General features: G+C 42.1%; 1 protein-coding gene across 4 annotated transcripts in view; it reads right to left on the bottom strand.

Annotated features, from left to right (window-relative positions):
• SEMA5B (semaphorin 5B) overlaps positions 1–20,246 on the bottom strand; it is a 273,579-nt gene that overhangs the window by 127,656 nt on the left and 125,677 nt on the right. For all 4 annotated transcript variants that reach the window (XM_071746657.1, XM_071746656.1, XM_071746654.1 and 1 more), the window contains exon 3: positions 8,881–9,086. In XM_071746657.1, coding sequence (XP_071602758.1) covers positions 8,881–9,034 — 154 coding nt within the window. In that variant the 5' untranslated portion in view covers positions 9,035–9,086. The remainder of the gene's footprint in view (positions 1–8,880; positions 9,087–20,246) is intronic.

Below are 20,246 nucleotides of genomic sequence, written 5' to 3'. Positions count from 1 at the left end.
TCAACTTTACTCATGAGGCCAAAAAACTCAAGTTGGCTTCACCCCAGAAGTCCTCCTACACATACACATCACCCTGCTGTCTTGTCTTCCCATCACCACCTCCACCTCATTACTGGTATTCTCTCTTTCTTTAACCTGATCTGTTGAAATCTTTAATCCTATCTGCTGCAATTTCTAGCTTCATTGCCTTCTTAAACCTCTGATCTCCAGCCTCAGTTATGAGGATTTAGAAGGCTGTTGGAAGAGTACAATCCCCTCTAAAAATGGGCCAAAACAGCATTATCCTTCTCTCTCTCAATACCCAAATAAAACATTCTTCCAGCTGTCTCATTTTCATGGTTTCACTCAGTTTACCCCTCTGACCCAATATTCACCTCCACTCCCACTCCTGCTTTTTTTCTAGCAGTCTTCACCTTCCAGCCATGTTTCTGGCCACTCAATCAATTCTATCCATCTTGCCCAACTACAAAACTCCTCCTCAGATGAGAAGGACAATGAACACCCACGAGAGGCCTGAGGGAGTCACTGTAAAAGCTGTTTGCAGTCAGCCATTACCTTTCAATGGCACCCAAGAAGCAAGAGTTTCTCTTGTCCCTCTCCAGCCTGTTCAAGAACACGTTGATAGAAGACTGGAAGAAGGAAGAATAAGACTTTTTCTCTCTTGGTATTGTGAAGGAGGGAATAGTCCCATCTCTAAACTACCAAAGAAAGGAAGGAGATGAAAGAAAAAGCTCTGCTCTTTACCACCCTGAAGGGAAAAAAAGAACGAAAGACTCAGGTCGTACCTTCACAGAGCTATAGAAATCACAATGACAGTAACATAGACATGTTTTCATCTACTTTTATGTCAAACCTAGATGATTTTGTGCTTCTCTCCTTGCTGCCTGCAGCTCCTCCTTGAAACGACCTGGCTGAGCTTCTTCCATCCCAAGAGAGAAATTATATCTGGAGATGTAGGCATGGTCCCAAGTGCCCAGTGGCACATCCTCTCTGTCTCAGGCAAATTATTAAACTAATTAGTGTCTCAGAGCTTCCAATTATTAAATGGGTATAGGGATACTGGCTAGTGCATCAGGGCCTAATGGTGTCTAAAGCACATGATGTATAGGAGGCACCAACTGTTGCTAATGCATACCAAGCATCTTGACTTTTGTTTCCTAAATTTTAATCATTGCTTCAGAACAAGCATTGCAAAACTGTTTCAATATGAAGAAAAAAAAAATTAACCCAAACCTAATTTTTGCAAAAGTACTATTATGATTGCTTGTTTATTTACTTTTTATTATTAATATGGAGCAGCTGGCAAAGCACACCAGTCTGTCAGGAAGAACCCATGGATATCCCAGATAAAGAAAGCACCAGAGAATAAGCATGAACCAATTCTTTACATTTGTACAGTTCTTCAGCATTTCTGCTCCACCAGAGAGGCCAGTCTTGGCCTCTTCTCTGTTTCACTTGGGTTCATATTTGTGCATGGCAAAAGCTCAATCAAGCTCTGCACCAGGGGAGATCCAGGAGACTTCCACTCCAGGTCTCAGGCAGGGGGACTGGGAAAGAAGTCACATAACAGGAGAGAGGTTATTCCCTCTTCAGCATGGCTGATGTTCTTCAGAATCCCACAAGACCTCAAATCCCAACTAGCATTGAAGATCCTCATGGGCAGTGTCCAATCAAGAGGAGACAGAACAGTGCTGCTAGAGTGAAGGGGATGGATGCATGTCCATGAGTCACGAGCATTTCTGTTTGTTATGCCTGAGATCAACAGCAGCCAAGCTATGTGCCTGCACAGTGCAAGACTTCATGAAAAGAATAGATTTGGGTTTCCTTGGCAAGCTACCAACCAGGGCAAATACCACCCTAACACTGCCTCCTCTCCTCAAAAAGCTTCCTCAGAAACATAACCTGCTACCCCTCATGGCACTGTGGGGTCATGCAGCCACAGGCCGGTGCCCCACCACCACACTAAAACCCATCTAACTGGTGCAACACACAGCCCCGCTGTGAGCAAACCCAGAGCTTTCTTGCTGTCCTAAAAATGTTGCAGTGTTTAAGTATTGTGATCCATTGTTTACTGAGACAAGCCCCGCAGCTGTCACAAAATCTCCCTCGCTGAGAAAGATAAGGTGAGTGCTCATGCATCACTTGCAGCTTCCTGTGACATTTTGATCGGTATAATCCCTCTTTTCAGACAAGAAAGCAAACTGCATCTTGGCTCCTACAGCCACTGCAGTCTGATGGAAAAAACACTCCTTTGTCATCATTCAGCCATCGTTCATTCTGCTTCCTTCACATCTGGAGGCAATTTTTTCCCACTATCCTTACAGTTACATGTCTACATCAGCCACTTGTGCCAGCAGAGATGGTGCAAGATTCAGGACAACTGTTTTCACCAGTAAGAATGTAGGAGAGGGCAGAGAAAGAATGGCTGAACTCTCCTTGAATTTCATCTGCAGGTAGACAGATCTGCCACAAAGGCAGATGTGTGATCCTGATAAACATCTGAAACAGAAGTTGACCCTCTGCTGGCTCACTGGAGATGACATGTCAGTTTGTATCTTTTAGCCAGCCAGGCCTATGAGGATTCCTGTCTTTTGTGGACCAAGGCCCCACCCTGAGTCGGTTACACCAATGAATCAGAGCAAAAGCTGGGAAATCCTGAAAGACTTTTGAAATGAACCTGCCCTCATAAGGGTCAGTGGTTTTAAATTGGACTAATAATAGCAAAGAAATATCAAAGACCACATTTAACCAGTGACCTCTACATCTTCTATTAATGTGCTGTAAAATGGAGCAATCCACATGTAAAAAATACAAATCTGAATTTTGCAGCTCAAGTACTTCCATTAAAACACATTCTAAGAATCACCCAATGTTATGAAAAGGAAAGGATGGATGATCTGTGAAGTGAGAATTTTTTTAAACCAAAGCACAAGAGTTTCTTCTGGATTTTCTCTGCGCTTCCCAAAACTAGAAAATACAAAAATCTCTTAATCCAGTCTACTTTGTACTGCAGATCACAGACTTTCATCCAGTTAATCCTATACTAAGCCCAGGAACATGAAGGATTTCTTACCCACTTGCTTCAGCCATGTTAGAAAACAGGTTAGACAGTTGAACTTTATGCCAGGAGAGCTCTCTACAAACAAAATGCTGTGCTAGGGTGTCCATTTACAGACTTGATGCTTCAGTGCTCTGCACTGACTGTGGCCTAGCTCAGCACTTAAGCATATACTTGCTTTCAAATACACAATCCCAGTGATTTCAAGCTAAGTACATATTAAGTGCTTGACTAAGCTAAGACTGAGGCTTTCCAGGGTGAACCCCACATAATTAAACAAGAATATTTCTTTCAGGATCACTAGTACTAAAGTGAACTTTATCAAAGCATAATGACATCCTTGACTGGAAGATTTTAGGAGAATGTGACCCATTAACACTCATCAGAAGCAGATGTGCTGAATAAATGAGGTCTGCCATACCACTGGCTCACAAACTTGGCACATGGTGTGATTCTTGGGGTGCCCAACACAGGGACAGGAGTTGGACTCGATGATCCTGATGGGTGCCTTCCAACTCAGCATATACTGTGACTCTATGAAACCTATTCAGTTAGAGAACCATGCTAAGGAAACTTTAAACTGAGAATGAGGGCTCTGTAAGGTACGTTGCTGTTTGCACTGAACCACAGAAAAAAGAGCAATTTGCTTTGCTTTCCAACCTGTTTCTTTTCTCTGAGGTGCTGCCTGGGATCTGAAAGGAGACAGCCCACTTCTATGTCCTAGATCTAACCACTGTACCAAAGAAAGGACATACACACATGCTGCTGTTAGTCCCAGTTACAACAGCAAGACCTCTGGAATATATAAATAAACTACTCTGCTACTGACAGAGTTCTACATGGCCTTGGTCCACACATATTGCACTGGTGGCCTTCTGTTGCTACACATCATGCACCCACCTCACTGAGTCCTACTGCTGAGCACATCCCCCCTTTCATCATCACTGCTCAGAGGCTGCTCCTCCACCTGAGGTATTCACCTGCACCTCTTCAGGTTTTACCATCCCTCACTCCAACAGGTAAGAGTTACTCAATTGCTTTGCTTCCTGAAGCTCCACTGTAAAGCCCTTTCTGTCTTGCATGTCATTATTCATTCTAAAGCATTTTGTGAATAAAAGGCACTCTTCCAAGACCCCTTTTCTTCTTGAGGCCCCAAGGAACAGCACGCTGCATTTTCTTTTTTTCAATCAAATCTCATTACGCTTATTTGTGAAGTGCCTTAGACACCATTAATTGGGAAGTGTCACAGATCTAGTATTATTATTGTTTTAATTATTATTATGGAATGAAAAATATAGAGAGAGCTGCTGGGTGTAATTTTCAGAAGTTTTGCTGAAAGGAAATTACTTCCCTAAGCACTGTATATTTATGGTTCTATTAGTAATAATTTTCAAACAAGTTCTAAATCAACACTAAAGAAGAAAATATCAGCTTCATTTGCCACTGTACCATGCTTCAAGTCTAGAAAGAAAATTGCCACAAGGCTTGCTTAATGGGAACAAAATCTATACTGAACTGCACTGAAGGTCAGCTATTCTGTAGCACCCACAAAATGCCACCAGTTTGCAGTCAACACTCCATCACTGGTTAATGTCTGGACTCCCTATCTGGAGAGTCAAGGGCAGCAAGCTAGACTACAATTCTCCCATAATGCATTTTGTCTCCCCTTTGATATTTATCCAGATATACCTCTCATACCTCACCCCCCAATCTTCCTTCTTTGTTAACTAACGTTTTGGTTTGGATTGCCAAAATCTCACTTGGTCAAGAAAAGTATAAATCTTTATCAGAATTTCCTAAGGGACTTATGTAGTTGGCCTTTGAAATCGATGGGTGGTAATGTGCTTTTTTCCCATCAATATACAGTAAAAGGAATAATGTATTAGTGACCAATTCAACAATAGTGGGGGTGCTTGGTAAAGTGTCAAGAACCTTCAAAAGAAATAAATCATACCCTATTATCCTTCAGCCCACAAAGTTAAAACTGCTTTTGCTTTCAGTACAACAAGCGAATACTTAGCTGTTCCCCACAGATTTCAGTGTTTGAAAACGGCCACATTTCAATAAAATGTTTATTAAAGAAAGAAAATATTGATAAAATATACAGCAAGCTACATTCTACAACCTGAATCACCTGTATCTTGTAGTGGCAATAATTACAGACAGTGTGAAGTAAAACCCCAGATTTAAACACTCCTGAATTAATTTATTTTGAAAACCTGAGGCAACAGAAAGCAATCTGTCTGCATCTAGAAGAGACTGAGAATTAGACAATGGGTGAAATGCTGCACGTTGAGAACTCACACCAGCTGTGATGATAAAGTCCACACAGCTGAGATTTTCAGTCCTGAGAAGATTTGGGATATAAGCTATTTAACCAAGCCCACCTCTTTCCCATGCTTCAGCATGGCATCAGCTGAGGTGTTTTTATGGATGAAGTCAGGCTGCAATTATTAAAGCAGGGACAAATGATGTTCTTCCAGTTTACACTGACAGCCATGACCCAGGGAAGGAAGCTCTGGGAGACAGAACAGAGAATAACCTGGGAAGTCTTGTTCCTGAGCAAAGCAATTTAATGGATAAAACTAACGAGAATAAATAATGGTAGAAACTGAAAGTCAAAATCTGTCTGCAACTTATTTCCTGTTAAGTTGTGTGTTCAGGTGATTCATATGACATAGATGAGTTTTCAAACTTTTAAGAACTTCCTTGGTAAACAAGCTGAAACACTCTGTAGCCACACACACATGCATGTCAGCCCTGGCTCTTGAAATAACAAGTCTTACACAGTATTGCCATGGCAGAAGATGTTTCTGGCTTTCCCAAGGGACATGTAATAAAGAAGCTTCAAATGTCTTTAGTGAATAGCAAGGGTTCTTTGTGCCTAAGAAAGACATTGAAGGACACTGCTAAGAACCAGGGCAGTGCAGAAAGGACACAGCCAAGCTCCAAATGCAGGGACAGTTCTATAAGTTATAAGATGTATATATATGGAAAAGACAAGAAAGACAAGGGTGACTGACAGGTACTAGAAACAGTGTCTCCAGTGCTTGGCTTGCCAGAGAGGTTCACAGTGAAGTTGTGGTGGCATCACATACTTTTTAGCAAAACAGGACATGGATGCAGGTGTACTTGAATATATAAATAAAAAAGGAAGCACTTATACCTGTTACACCAATTTCTCAACTCACTGAAAAACAAACAAGCATGCAAGATCCTTAATGTAGCTACCCACTCACAGCCAAGCAGGTAATAAGACACCAGAAAGAGGCTCCTGGGAAGTAAAAGATCATTTTCTTATTGATCTAACAGGGGAAATCAAACTTTAACTGGATTTCCTATAAGCACAGAGTAGAACAATCTAATTATGAAAAGCCCAAACAGGATACATTGTTATTGTTGGTGAGCTGTACAATGAGCATCATTTATGAGCCTGAGGGAAACTGGGGCACAGATGTGATAGTTTGATGCTGGGCAAACACAGGACAGCACTCACAGCACAAATTCCTAACCTGCCCCTCATGATCTCTGTGTGGTCTGCTGAGACAAATCATTCAGCTCACAGCCCCCTCCCAGCTCTGGCAGCACTATGTTTATCTGAAGCATGTAAATTATGAACGTTTAGGACTGGAATTTAGGTTCCTCAACTCGTCTAGACCGTTTTCTTTAGGTCAGAAGGAATGACAAGGTTTAGGGAACAGACTCTGTAAGGAACCTGAGGCATTTCCTCAGGTTCAGACACAACTAAAGTAAAAACACTTTGCAGATGTAGCCTCCTTTCTGCTTAAATGAGTAAGTCATGTATTGTATTCTCTCTTTTTTACTCCTCCCATATCAACAGAAAATACAGGATTAAGCTGTATCATGAACAGTCATGGGGAAACAGTAACTCTAAATCTAACTTGGGTTTAAGAGAGCCAGATGATAATCTAGGTCATTTTCTTGATGTGTCTGCAATTCCAATCTTTATTTCTTTTGTATAATTGTCAAGTTCTGATTAACTCATACTAGTTTCACCCTACTCTAAATCTAACTTGGGTTTAAGAGAGCCAGATGATAATCTAGGTCATTTTCTTGATGTGTCTGCAATTCCAATCTTTATTTCTTTTGTATAATTGTCAAGTTCTGATTAACTCATACTAGTTTCACCCTCTTTCAGTGAAAGAGAGGAAAAGAACATGACCAGTGAAATGGAAAGCTTATTTTTTTTTTCTGCAAAAATCATGCCTGACTAAAACAAAGCAAACTGGGAGATGATGAGTGTGTTTATGTAGCCATCACTTCTCCAGAGAAACATGTATGTTGAATGCATGCAAAAAATGCCCACTGGTTCCTCAGCATCCGGAACGGAGGCTCTACTATTCCCTGCAGAATTATTTATCTCAGTGCTGGATCCCCCAAACACATCCTTTGTAAACTCAAAGGTTGGTGATTCCAGTTAGTAGAAGCAGAGCACACTTTTTCTCTTTTCTGTACCTGTAATACCCTCTTTATTGTATCACCTCTTTAAATACCCAACTGAGTTCCACCAGGTTTTTAACCACAAGGGTTTCTCCTTTCAGCCCTCTCCAGTTAAACAGATGGTTATACTTATTTAGCAATTAAAATCAAGGTTTATTTACCCATCCCACCAGAGCAAGGTTAGAGACAGTGGCATATGATGTAGGCTTAAAGATTTTGCTAATTTACTTTAATCCACTTAAACCTTTAAAGCACAGATAATGGAAAACAGACAAGAAAACTCTTAAACTTTCTAAATTAAGAGACAAGTTTCATCCTCTGTGAAGAAGAGAAAAGCTCTAGAAGAACCCAGAAAGGTCAACAAGGAAGCCTTTGACTACTTTCTTCCTGGAAACCCTATCTCAAAGGTCACAAAACCACAACTAAATTGCCTTTAGCAAAGAACCTAACTAGAGACACATTGCAAGGTATTTAATTGCCTTTAGTGAACAATGTAACTGGAGATGCATTGCAAAGCCTTAAATGGGAACCAAGATCAATATTTCAACATTTAGGAGGAAACCATTTTTAGCAGGGAGATTCAGCAGCTGATGATGCTGGCACACTGAGCTTAACACTACACTGTTCTGGGGTGAATTCAGAAATAATGGTGGTACAAGTACAATGATCTGTCATGTGGGTAAGTGGACAGATTGGACAGACAGCAACTCAGGAGTGAATGTACACTCATGGAAAATCCAACTGGCAGAAGGACAAGTAAAATTCCATGTAGCAAAAGAACAGTAAAAAGATTCCCCATAGTTGGCAGGATGCTGCAACACAAAAGCCTCCTCTCACATTCTTAAGAAATGGCAAGATTAAAGGCAGAAAAAACTGATAAATACATAACCAAACAAACAAACAGCCACAAACAATAAGGTAGCCACTCCCTCCAATTTTAAAAACACTTAACTTCTCTTGCATTTAAGTATGTCTAAATTCTCTAACACTTTTCATTTGTTATTTGGATGCAGCCAGCCAGGGAGGTAAACAAGCATTACTGAATCCAGTCAGAGAAAAGGGAATTGAAACACAGTTTCAGTGTGGCACAAGATTACAGGGTACCTGTAGCCAAACTGGAAATGAGAGTCTTAGAGTAGTTGTCCCCAAACTGCTTGAACCAAGTGACCGCTGTGAAACCTCCAAGTCAAAACATTGTAAAGCATCATAGGAAATAACAACTCCTCAGGCCACCTGCACTGGCCTGTGGATTGTAGGTGTAAGGAAAATAGGAGAGACTGAACTATCACCTATAACAACACCAGGAAGAATTTCAAGTTGGATCATTCTACTGGAAATTGAAACAGCACAGAAGCTCTTACCTTCAAAAGCAATTGTGGGGTGTTCTTTCCTGACACATTGCTGATGTTCAGCTTCAGAGTATTCAGGTACATTCTGTGATGCTGAGAGATGAAAAGCAAGAAGAAAAAGGCTTGGCAATGACAGGGAAGTGGCCTTTAATCTTGAAACAACCATGACTGATGGGAGGCTGCAGATCTAGCTTCCAAGGCAGGCCCAGGGAGGATACCTGAAATACAAATAATTCCACTTTCAGGAAGACGAATGCTTATCCAGAGTGTGCAACATGGGAAGAGAAGGGTGAAGGATCCCCTTTCATCCCAACCCCATTTGTTCTAAGTACACAAGATAATATTACACAAACAGCTTCTCAAAAAAAAAAAACCAAAAAAAACCAAACCCAAAAAAAGGACCCAATTTACAACTGGCTTCTGTCTTTCTGTCTTCAAAGAGAAGGGAAATGCACGGCTCCCTAAATAAATATCTGTGTGTACCCTTGGGTTGTGTGTCCTTACATAGCAGCTGGTGTGCAATGGCCAGTGCTGACAACACGAAGTCTCAGATACTCCAGATGTAAATGTGTCCCCTGGTGTGAAAAACTCAGTTTCATGGCATTTCCATGTTTAAATGTCATGGTTCATTCAAGACATTGCTAAGGAAAAGCCAGCATCAGTCATCATGAGAACACATGTGCAATTAATCCTGTTCTAATAGGAGATTTATACATTTTACCACTGCCGTTTTAAATGTCTTAAAACAACAAAAGCCAATTTAAAGGTGTTGGCAGGAAAGAGCTAATTAAGGTAACATAAAAATTAAAAGAGCTTAATGAAGAGAATGGTGAGAACTGAGTCAATTGTCTGCATTATCATGGGATGCTATAGCTCCCAGTCACAAGAGCCAAGGCACAGCTAAAGAGGAGGAGCACTCACTGTCAGGCTAGGAGAGGGGAAAGTCATGCCTTTTCTACGTGAGCATTTTTAACAATAGCAGCAGAAAAGATATAGCTCTAAAAATTCCCCTGGGCATACCAGGCCTGTGGCAGGAGATGGAGGATTAATTAGTCCTTGCCACAGGCTCCCCAAGATGCTGCAGCTTAGGAAAATCTGCATTGCCACATTTAATCATACTGATGTGTATATTGTATTTTCCTACGTAACTTTGTTCAATTATTACAAACACGTGTTTTCCAGCAAATTGAGTCTCCTACCCTTAAATCTTATCTAGCGATAAAGCCGATTCTGATTAAGTTCACACATAACGAGATTTTCAGTCCCTATGGGTATAGTGATTCATTAAGGTAGCATAAGAGTCAAGACCTACAAGTGCCAAAAATCTCTGTACTTTTGTTTGTAGTCTCCAGAACACCTTCAGTGAGCCGAAGTGGCCAGGCTGGTGGCTGGTAACATGAGGCACTGAGACACAATGACAGACTCATGGCAAGGAGCAAACTCCAGGATAGAGGACAATATTGTGAAGTCAAGGAGCTGGAAGAAGTTTATAAGGCTCTTTGGGAACCAGAGGAGCACAAGGGGACTGCTTACAGCAGCAATGGGAGACAGCTGGTTTGAAAGATGGATCCTATGTTTTATTCTTATCTGTATTTCTCTGTGATTTTAAACACTGGCATAAAGATGAGTTGCCAGTGCATCCATTATGCATGTCCTCAGCAGTAGCTACATACCACTGACTGAAAATAGCATTGGCATTCAGCATTTGGGGTAGTTCTAGCAACTCATTTTCCCAAATAGTGTGAGTGAAACATTACAGCATTTCACATTTTTTTTCCAGCCCTGCATGCATGCAGATTTTTACTCAGGGCTGTATAAAATCCCCTTACAGGTCTCCAAAGGAGGTTCTACATTGCTTCACTACAGAGGGGTATTTTTGAACACAGAAGATTTCATGTTAATTTAAAAAAATGGGACTGGCAGAGGTAAGAGATGTGAAATCATTCAAAGCTAAAGCCAGCACACTGTTTAGTCATTAAGCACAAGCATACTGCAGGGTGTACACTGCTGGGTAGTGTGGCATCTCAGATGATGAAGATGTTGTGCAAGTCATGCTGTAATGAAAATTATTGATGATGAGGCATTGGATTATATTTCCAGCCATTGGCACAAATGATCTTTTTTTTTCAGTACAAACCCAGAAGTGAAACACAGCACAGAGACACAAACCCTAGGGAGATGCATTTTGTATAGCTCTTGGATCCACTTAAGAGTTCCAGAAGAGACAAAGCCAGTCTTTCCTTAAACATGGAATGGTTGTTGTGGGAAACAGGCAAGAGGCAGAAGGCCTTCTTCCCTGTCAGATATCCTCAATATCCTCACTGGAAAAGGGAAGATGTCACGGAAATCTCACTTCATGCATGATCTCCTCCTCACAGTGCAGCCATTACTGGCTAATCCTAGAAATAAGACACTACACTAGACAGAGTTTTAGGCTGAGTCACTATGGTCAGTTTCATGTACTAAGCATCCAAACAATGACCTCAGGCTAGGTGGAAAAAAAATCTTAAATCAAAGACACACAGTAGGGCCCCACGCTTCTCTAAGGCCTATGTAGTCTACAATCAGCAGAGGAGTAAATTCAAGTTTCACACTCATCAGGGTCATGAAATGATAAAAAGTTGCATACTGGAAAGCTTCATAAAATCCCACAGCTTATTCTGTGCCAAAACAGAGTACATTTACTAGTGTTTTGTCTGGGCTAGCTGTAAAATGTGCCAAGTTGCTGGATTTCTGCCACTTTCCCTGGGAGATTTTGCCACAGTCCAAGAGACTTCAGTGTTCCTTAGAAAGCTGAAACCAGTATTTGGGGTAAAGTTTCGTCTTATTTTTCCTTATTGTCATAGAGAAATACGAAGTGTGCATGAAAATAATGGTTTCAAATTTGATGTGAAGTAATATATGACCAAACAAAGGTGAAAAAGAAACAAAAATTGTGTCCTTCCCTATGTCCTCTATCGCCTACAACTGATTGCATCCATCAAATGTGTGGAACTCTCATGTGCTGGAAAGTTGAACCAAATCAGTGTCACATGCAGCCCTGAACTGGTGTCTACTGGAGTTAAGAGATAATGGGTAAATGCCAGCTTGATTAAGGGTGACAGAAGCCAGAGGCCTGGAGCACCAGCTGAACAATATTCAGACAGTAGACAGCATTGCAAAAGGCTGCTCCTTCAACCCACCCCTTCCCAGACTGCCACGATCATTTTATTCTCCATTTTTTGAGACTAACTCAGTAATTGCTATTCCCAGCTGCTAAAACTGTATTTCTGAAAAAAACTTGCTCTGAATAGGAAGCAGTGCCATGTGCAAGAGCAGGTCAATTGTATGCCAAGAGCAAACTAGTAACTGCCTGAGAGATTCCAGCAGCTAGTTATGAAGTGTAAATGTTTTAATTCTACTGCAGATGGCCAAATTCAAGTGTCCAATTTTTCCCAAGCTGCAAATTCAATGTGAGGGCAGGAGTATGACCAGTGCTCAGGACAAGCCTTCATCCAAACTGCTAAGAACACTGCACATCCTAAGCACAGCCCAGGCTAGCAGTGGTTTGCATTGCATTGCCTCGTGTTAAGCTGTTTAGATAAAGCTAAATGCTATAAAAAGAGCTGTTCTTACTAGACTCTCTGCTGAAAATGGCTTAAGGCTCAAGAAATCAGCTGCCAAGGTTTCAGTGCAGATGAGAGACAAGAGCTCAAATCCCTGGTTAAACTCAAATCTCACACAGGACATATCTTTCCAGTTCTTTATTTGCTCATCTTGATGTATCTTTACCACCTTGGCTATTCCTCTACGCATAGACACAATGCAGACACATTAAAAAAAAAAAAAAAAAAGGATTGAAAGTTCCAATAAGATTATCTGTCCATGTTTATCTGTCTTCTCCTTCATGAAAGCCTGTCCTCTGAGCCTCTGCACAGTCTCAAAGCTCAGTGATGGGGCATCTCTCTCCACTCCCCTAACTCTGCGCTGTGAATCCCTCCGACCATCCCCCAAAAGAAGGTCAACAAATTCAGGCTCCATTGGAGCTGGTGAAACCTGCTCTAGAGACAGGTATTTTGTATAGCACCACTTCAGCCACCATCCTCTTGCCTCTTAAATCAGGTTTCCTTAGCTCAAGGGCCTCCCTGGCTGTGGTGGGGATGGCAGGGGATGGGCAAAGAGCTGCTCCTGGGTGAAGCCAGAGGTCTGCACGCTTAGTGCATCCCCAAAGCTGAGATTTGTAACTGCAGGGTCTGTGTGAGCACAAATCTACTGCCACTTGCCCATTTCTCACCCAGGCCCTTTCATGGCAGCCCAACAGGGCAGAAAATAATTCTCTTTTGCCTCGTGTCTTCACCCTCTCGCACAAGCACAGAATTGAGGGGATCACCCACAGTCCCTCCCTTATTCATTCTCAGGCCATGAGTCTTTTCCAACTCACCCCATATTGTATCATTGTAACTCTATTGATTTCACAGGAACTAATCCTGATTTACAGAGGGCAACTCAGATCAGGCCCCCTTTGACTAAAGTTCCACGTCCAAAAGAAAAATACCTTCAATCAATCTTCAGGGCTTTAAAACAAAGCACGCTTTAAAAACGGCTGTACCAGGAATTCATATTCTGCTTTTCCCTGACTGTAACTATCATTTTGACTTAATAAAACATGACAGTAAAGTTTAAGGATAAAAGAAAATGCTTCATCTTTCATTTTCAGGAAAAGGAATGCCTTTAAAAAAGACTAAAAAGAGAACCTCCTGTAAAAGCATTAATTCTTCTGTTTGGGATCTTTTGTCATTGACACAGTTATGCTTTTATTAGAATGAGATACCAAAGAGCAACGGAAAGAGGTGGGCATTAAAGTATTCAAAAAAAGCACTGAAAGAACAAGGCAAATAAATATAAACATTAGAAAGCAAGACAGCTCAGCAATGAGGCTATGACAGGCTGGCACAAGCAGCTCTGCCCTAGAAAACTCCAAGGCCAACAAAACCACGGTGCTTTATTCATCCACTGCTCCTTGCCCTCCCCTCCCACCCTCACCAGCTGGAACTTGTCCCACCAGACTGGCTCCAAGGGCCACTTCACACTATCGAAGAACAGGCACAGCTTTTCCCTCTGCCCCGGGCACATCCCTGCACTCAGCCCCAGCCAGGAGTGCCCCAGGGGGATGGATCTGTCTCACAGCCCGGGCACAGCACACTGCACTTGCACCTCCACAAGTCACATCTCATGTGCACCCCTAGAAAAGGCTCCTGCATAATGAGGTTTCCTCATTTATTGACTTTTGAGGGAAACATATGGGACTGGTCAAACTACTGCTCAGATGAGAATCTGCTAAGAGACCTTGTTTAGCTTTAATTAAGTCACCCTGCAGTCCTCTGAAGAATCAGAGAATCACCTCTAATTTCACAGCAGCTTACACACTGCAGCTCTTATTCTGGCTGGGGTTTGCCATGCTCTCCTGTGACCATCTTATTTGGGCTTCCCATGGGCTCCACCACAACAGCATCTAAGAGCTTCACACTCAACTTACACAAAACCCCAGGAAGACAGAACCAAATTTTCAAGCATATGAACCAAGGGTTATCAGTTAAAAAAAACAAAAGCACAATTCAGCAGCAGGGTGGATGGCAAGAGTGTGCAGATACTATGCTCCCCCACATCAAAGAAGAAACTCGAGCTCCTTGATGAGCACTGAGACACTGTCACAACTCCTGCCTCACCTTGCACACTCTGTAAGGCAACAGCTGCAGCATCACAGTAGGCTTTCTGTGAGGAATAAACAACCTAGAACTGCAACACAGGTCACCTCATTGCAACTTTTCTATTACCTTTATAAATAACTCAAGTAACTCTTTGCAAAGGAGAAATAAGGTGAACCTAATATACTGCTAGGTTCATGGCTCGTGAAGCCTGGAAGTGGAGCTGAACAGTAATAGTCTAGAGTCTGATCTTGTTACGACTGTCCCACAGAAGACTGACAGTGCACTTTGGGGAATTTTATTTCTAGAGAGCTTTCTGAAGGCTGTTGAATCCCACCCAAGACCACAAAATGCAATGGGATGTTCTTGTTAAGATCAGACAAAACTGAGACAAAACTCTTAATGATGGCTTGGTAGAAAATGAATTGGTTGGTGTCAATCCACTTCTTTATGGACTGGTTAAGCCCTCAGTGAGCCATCAGCCACCACGTGAGGTTGCCCTCAGCAGCACAGTCAATGGCTGCATGGTCCTGGAAACTGAACTGTTTCCTCATCTTCAGAGGAGGCTCTCCAGAACAGGAACCTCTTATAGAAAGCTCCCATTAAATAAAGCTGATTCAACAATAAAAGGCTGTGTAACAGAGCAAAATATACTATACTGCTGGGTTCCTGCCAAACCCAGTGGGCATAAATAAATACCTGCTATGCTGACACTCAGACTTGACCACACATTAAGTGCGTCCCCAAGTGCTTCAAGAGGCTCCTCCCAAAGGGCTCTAGATCTTTTTTTACTGGTTATGCATAATATAAAGACATGAGAGGTTTTGTTAGCATTTGTTTGGGTATGAATTTAGCACTTGTGAAAGGGTGCCTTGGCGTCTGAAGTCTTCTGTTTATCCAAGGATTGTATTTGGCAATGAAGGTTCACACTCACTTATTTCCCTGGTGGTTTGCCTCCCCTGATCTCTAGGAGACTGCCTCTACAGTGGGGACAGAAATTTCACTGGTCACAGAGCAGCCTCTATCAGAGACTGTCAACAGAGTGCCCAAGTGGAGGTATATTTTGTAATTCTGGAACCTGGACTCACTACGGAAGTATTTTTCATGTGCTCCACCTATGAAACACACAGATGAAGGCAGAGACCAACATGCATGAGCAGCAGCAGAATGGAATGGATGCAACGGTACCGAGCATGATTTGTTTTAGACACAAAGTTGACTGCAGCCCAGATCAGAAACCAGGAACTCTTGGCTCCCAGTCAAAGTCTCTGGATGATCCATCCAAAGGATGAATGAGTATAACACATCACAAGAGAGGAACCAACCCAGAGCTCATGGGACAGCAGCAACACAAGAGTTGGGTCAGCAGAGGAGTGTGGCCAGGGCTCAGCACCCCTCACAGCACAGTCACCTTTCTCCCTGTATGTGTGATGTGGAGTCTTCTGCATGGGTGCTGCAATTCCAAGGTGCCTGACGTGCTGTTTACATGCAGACCATATAGATTCAGCAACAGACTTACTGCAAATAATCACCTGGCTTCAAAGGGTCTCTCTGGCTTGAGGTTTGGTACTAGAGCCCATAGAGCCATGCCTTAAGCCTATGGGCTGTTGTAGAAACACTGTAGAGCAGCAGCTTTTCTTCAAGTAGCTTTTCTGCAAACGTGGGAATGATCTGTAAATTTGCAAATCAGCAGAGCCACAGCCCCTAACACCACACTGTGCAGACAATGCCATCCCAACACACTCTGGTGCCTGACAGTCTGGAGAGACTCATCTATAACCTCCTCTAGGAGGACAAGCATAAAGCATCACTAGCACAACTCCAAGTTTCAGCCTGCTTGTAAACAAGAACATGTTTTGCTGCTGCATCTTCTTGGCACTGCAGGGCATAATTTTTTACATGGAAACCTTTGGCTAGAAGGCATTCAAACAGCCTATATACGCCCCAAATCTGAACAGACAAAATAACAACTGTCAACCAGTCTCTTTTCTCTCCTGACATGCCCAGCTTTCTTCCTATTTCTTGCAGCAGTATTTAGCTGTTGGGCTCTTTTACCCCATCCCCTCACTGGAGCAGCAGGGCTGCTTTGCTCTCCCCCAGCTCACACAGTGCACTTGGGATAGTGCAGAGGAGAGCAGCTCTTCCCAGAGCTACCCTCCTGCAGGACAGTGCTGGAGAAGAGGAAAGCACTGGAGGGAAACAGTGCAGAAAATAAACAGCTCACAAATGACAGGTTATTATCGATTGCTGTGTGTAAACAAAATGAGACTGATTCCTCATCTGCTGAAAACACCAGTGACATCAATTTCCCCACCCAAAAAAAAATCTGGTGATCAAGTTTCTGAGAAGGCTGAGCTGAATTTTCCTTTTCCTCCAAACATCCTACACCACCTCTTTGATCCCAGGAGCATGGTACTGTGTTACCTGCTAACGGAAGCTCAGCAGCCTAAGAACAGAGATATTATTATGCTGGGTCACAGCAGCATCCTTTTAAAGCTTGTATCAAAAATGAAATTTAGGCAAAGAGAAAGAGAAGCAGGCCAGCTGACCTTTAAAAAGCCTCTGACTGCATTCTTTTAATGAACTGCAGACATAACTTTCACCATCCATAGATTTACTTTACACAGTACAGTCCACATCCTGTAAGGTGTTCCTCTCTCCAAATTCCAAAAGACACCAAGGTAATCCAGGATTTAATGCAAACCCTATGACCTATGACTTAGTTAAGCATCTCCATGCTGGAATGAAAGGGAGGAATAGCTGAGACTGAAAGCTGGGATTATCCTCCACGCTCTCATTTCTGCCAAAATCAGATGTCGAGCCCAAACTGGACATCTGAAACTTCTCCTATCAGGCAGGAGAAGCAGCCTGACAGCAGATGCCCCAGACCAGGGATGCCAGCTCTCCTCCTCAGATTTGCCTTTAAAAGCCCAAACAAGCCCTCAGACAGAAACCCTGTCATCGACTTCCAGGAGGCAGGGCCTGAGCAAGCATTTGGGGGCTGATATAATTTTAATACACTCTGTGGCCAGGCTTTCTGGAGAAGATGAATTATTTGTAATGAATTCCAATCACATGGCACTCCAGCCCCCACACCTTCATCCTGCATATATAACCAAATCAGTTTAGGAGATGTAAGTTATTCAGGGACTTAGCTGTTCAGTCTGGCCTTGGAGGATTTGCTCTCATTATGGCTTTTATGCAAATTCTGTCCTCCAAATCTCTTCTGAATCAATTATTACTAGATTAATTTAAACATGTCCACCTGGGGTGCCTGTATATCATGTGCCTCATGTTAAAAAGTAAAAAGGATGATAATGAATTCAGGAGGTGACTGAAACAGATTCCTGCTTTGTGGAAATGTGACCTTTTTGCATAATGTCATAAAAGAAAGAAGTTCCCTCAAGAAACATGGCAGATAGGGTCGTTGGTTGGATCATCTGGGCTTTCAATCACTCTTTGGAAATTAGCATGATACAATAAAAAATTAATAAGAATTTAAAAAAAAAATATTACTTTAATGCTCTAGACTATTAAAGTCTTCGATGGAGTACTAATTGAAATGTAATGCTTAATTTTAAGCAATGCCATTTTATAAATGGTAAAAACTTGAATTAATGTCATTAACCAATGTTAATATTACAAATCCCCTGAGGGATAACAAAGCAATTATGTTATTCACAGAACTGAAAGGGAGGGAAAAAGATGTAGTCTGTGCATGACTGCATGTAAGGCAGAAGAGCTTGCTCCCATCTGCATTTCCTCTGCTGAGAAGGAGGGTTGGTTTGTTTTCTTGAGCAAAGAGGAGGGAGATGAAGAGAAGATTTTGCACTGTGTTAATTACTGCTGATTTTCAGGCACTTAGTAGCTAAGAAATTATTCTGTTACTCAAACACCATACTGTGGGAATGCTGAAAAAATAATTTGGGAATGAGAAAATGATTACAAAGCCTTCTTGGAAGCCTCCCCTGTGTGCTTGGATCCTGACACAAGCACCGACCACCTTCACCTGATGGAGAAGCCTGATGCAAATAGATGGCTGCACCTGGCAGTAAATGGCTTTGTGGAGCTGTGCTATTTGCATCTGCCAGGGATCACCAAGAAGATCACCTTCTGTGGCTCTAAATATCCTCAAGTCCATGCAGGGGCAGGCACATTTATTTTAGAGAGTTTAGCAAGTTCAGCATCTTTTCAGATCAGCTGGTGATACAGCAGGGTAAATGGTTAGTGTTAATTAAAGAACCAAAACCAACACCCACCCAACACCAACAACTGGCAGAAGTCACATTGCCCAGGGGGTGTAAGAACCTTGTATGGCACTGGTATAATTCTGCATTTACTCCAGAATAACCGTGCTGGAGATAAACCCCTTGCTTAACTATTGTTTTATTGTCTGGGTTATAATTCATGAACAATGGGGAGATTCAGCAAGCCAAAGCTTGAAAATCTCCCCAAGGAGCTACAAACCTTTTTGTTAGCCCTCTGAAACCCAAAGAATTTTGCTTTTTATTTACATGAAGTGAAAGCACTCCAAGGCACCAAACACAACATTGCCAAAATCCACGACTAACACAAACACTTCTTTCAGTGTGCACTTTCCAAGGCAAGTGGTCAAATGTGTCACAAATTGGCAAACAATATTAATCCATGGGAAGAGATACAAAAATTAGTTGCCTCTGTTTCACATAATGTACTAATGCTTTGCTGTAAATCAGCTCTCAGGATGCTCAGGAGATTCTTCTGACACTGTCCAAGCTAGGAACTTTTTAAAAAACAAGTTCATCTCCTTCTTAGGGGAAAAAAAAAGCCACAAAAAACATTGACACTGATTACACCAAGGCTTTCTACTTATGCTGCATGAGGTATAAAACCTCAACATAAATCCAAAAGAAACCAACTGAAAAAAGGCCATGGCTTTCAGTGGAGTGAGAATCTACCCCTGAATTTAACTGGATGTAATAATAAGGATGCATACTGGTGCCTCAGACCAGAGTGTCCTTCTTTGTACCCTAGGCACAGAGCACCCAAGTGGCTCTTAATGTTTCCATCCAGGATGTAGCTACAGCTGTAAAGTGCAATGAGATTTGGGGGGGTTTACTTAAATTGATACATTAATTAGCAATTTTATTATAAATGGGAGAGTGAGCAAGAGGAAGAATTAATGCAAGGTTTCCACAGTGCTTATGAATGAGGTCCAGCTTGACAGGCTTCAGTCTATGGAGCCAGTTATGCTTGACAGCATGATGTCTTTTCTCCTGCAAATTTGCAAATCTGTGCATTTTGTCTTCACATAATGGTTCATCTCTTACCTTTTCTCTCCCCCATTTCCTCAAAGAGCAACATTAAACCTCCCGTGAAATATCTCCAAAGTCCATTTTGTCATTCTTCCATTTTCTCTCCTAACTTCCCACTCCTGATTTGAAAACAGAGGGAGGAGGGAAAGCCACTGAAGACACCAAGGTCAAGGCAGAGTGAGACAAAGTCAAATTCATGCAATCATTTAAAACCACGCACCACCAGACCATTAGAGAGACATGAGACGTTATGGATTGCAGCTTAATAGATCACAATGGAGGATGATGGGGGAGAGAGGAAGAGAGAAATGTTCCTTCTGGGTTGAGACTTTCTGATTAAAGTGCATGAGTGGGCAGGGGACCGCGACAGCGTTTGTGCTCATAAAGCCAAGACTTCCTC

The sequence above is a fragment of the Heliangelus exortis genome, chromosome 6, assembly GCF_036169615.1.
Source record: "Heliangelus exortis chromosome 6, bHelExo1.hap1, whole genome shotgun sequence".
Taxonomy (NCBI): domain Eukaryota; kingdom Metazoa; phylum Chordata; class Aves; order Apodiformes; family Trochilidae; genus Heliangelus; species Heliangelus exortis.
This window is presented reverse-complemented; position numbering and strand designations above follow the sequence as displayed.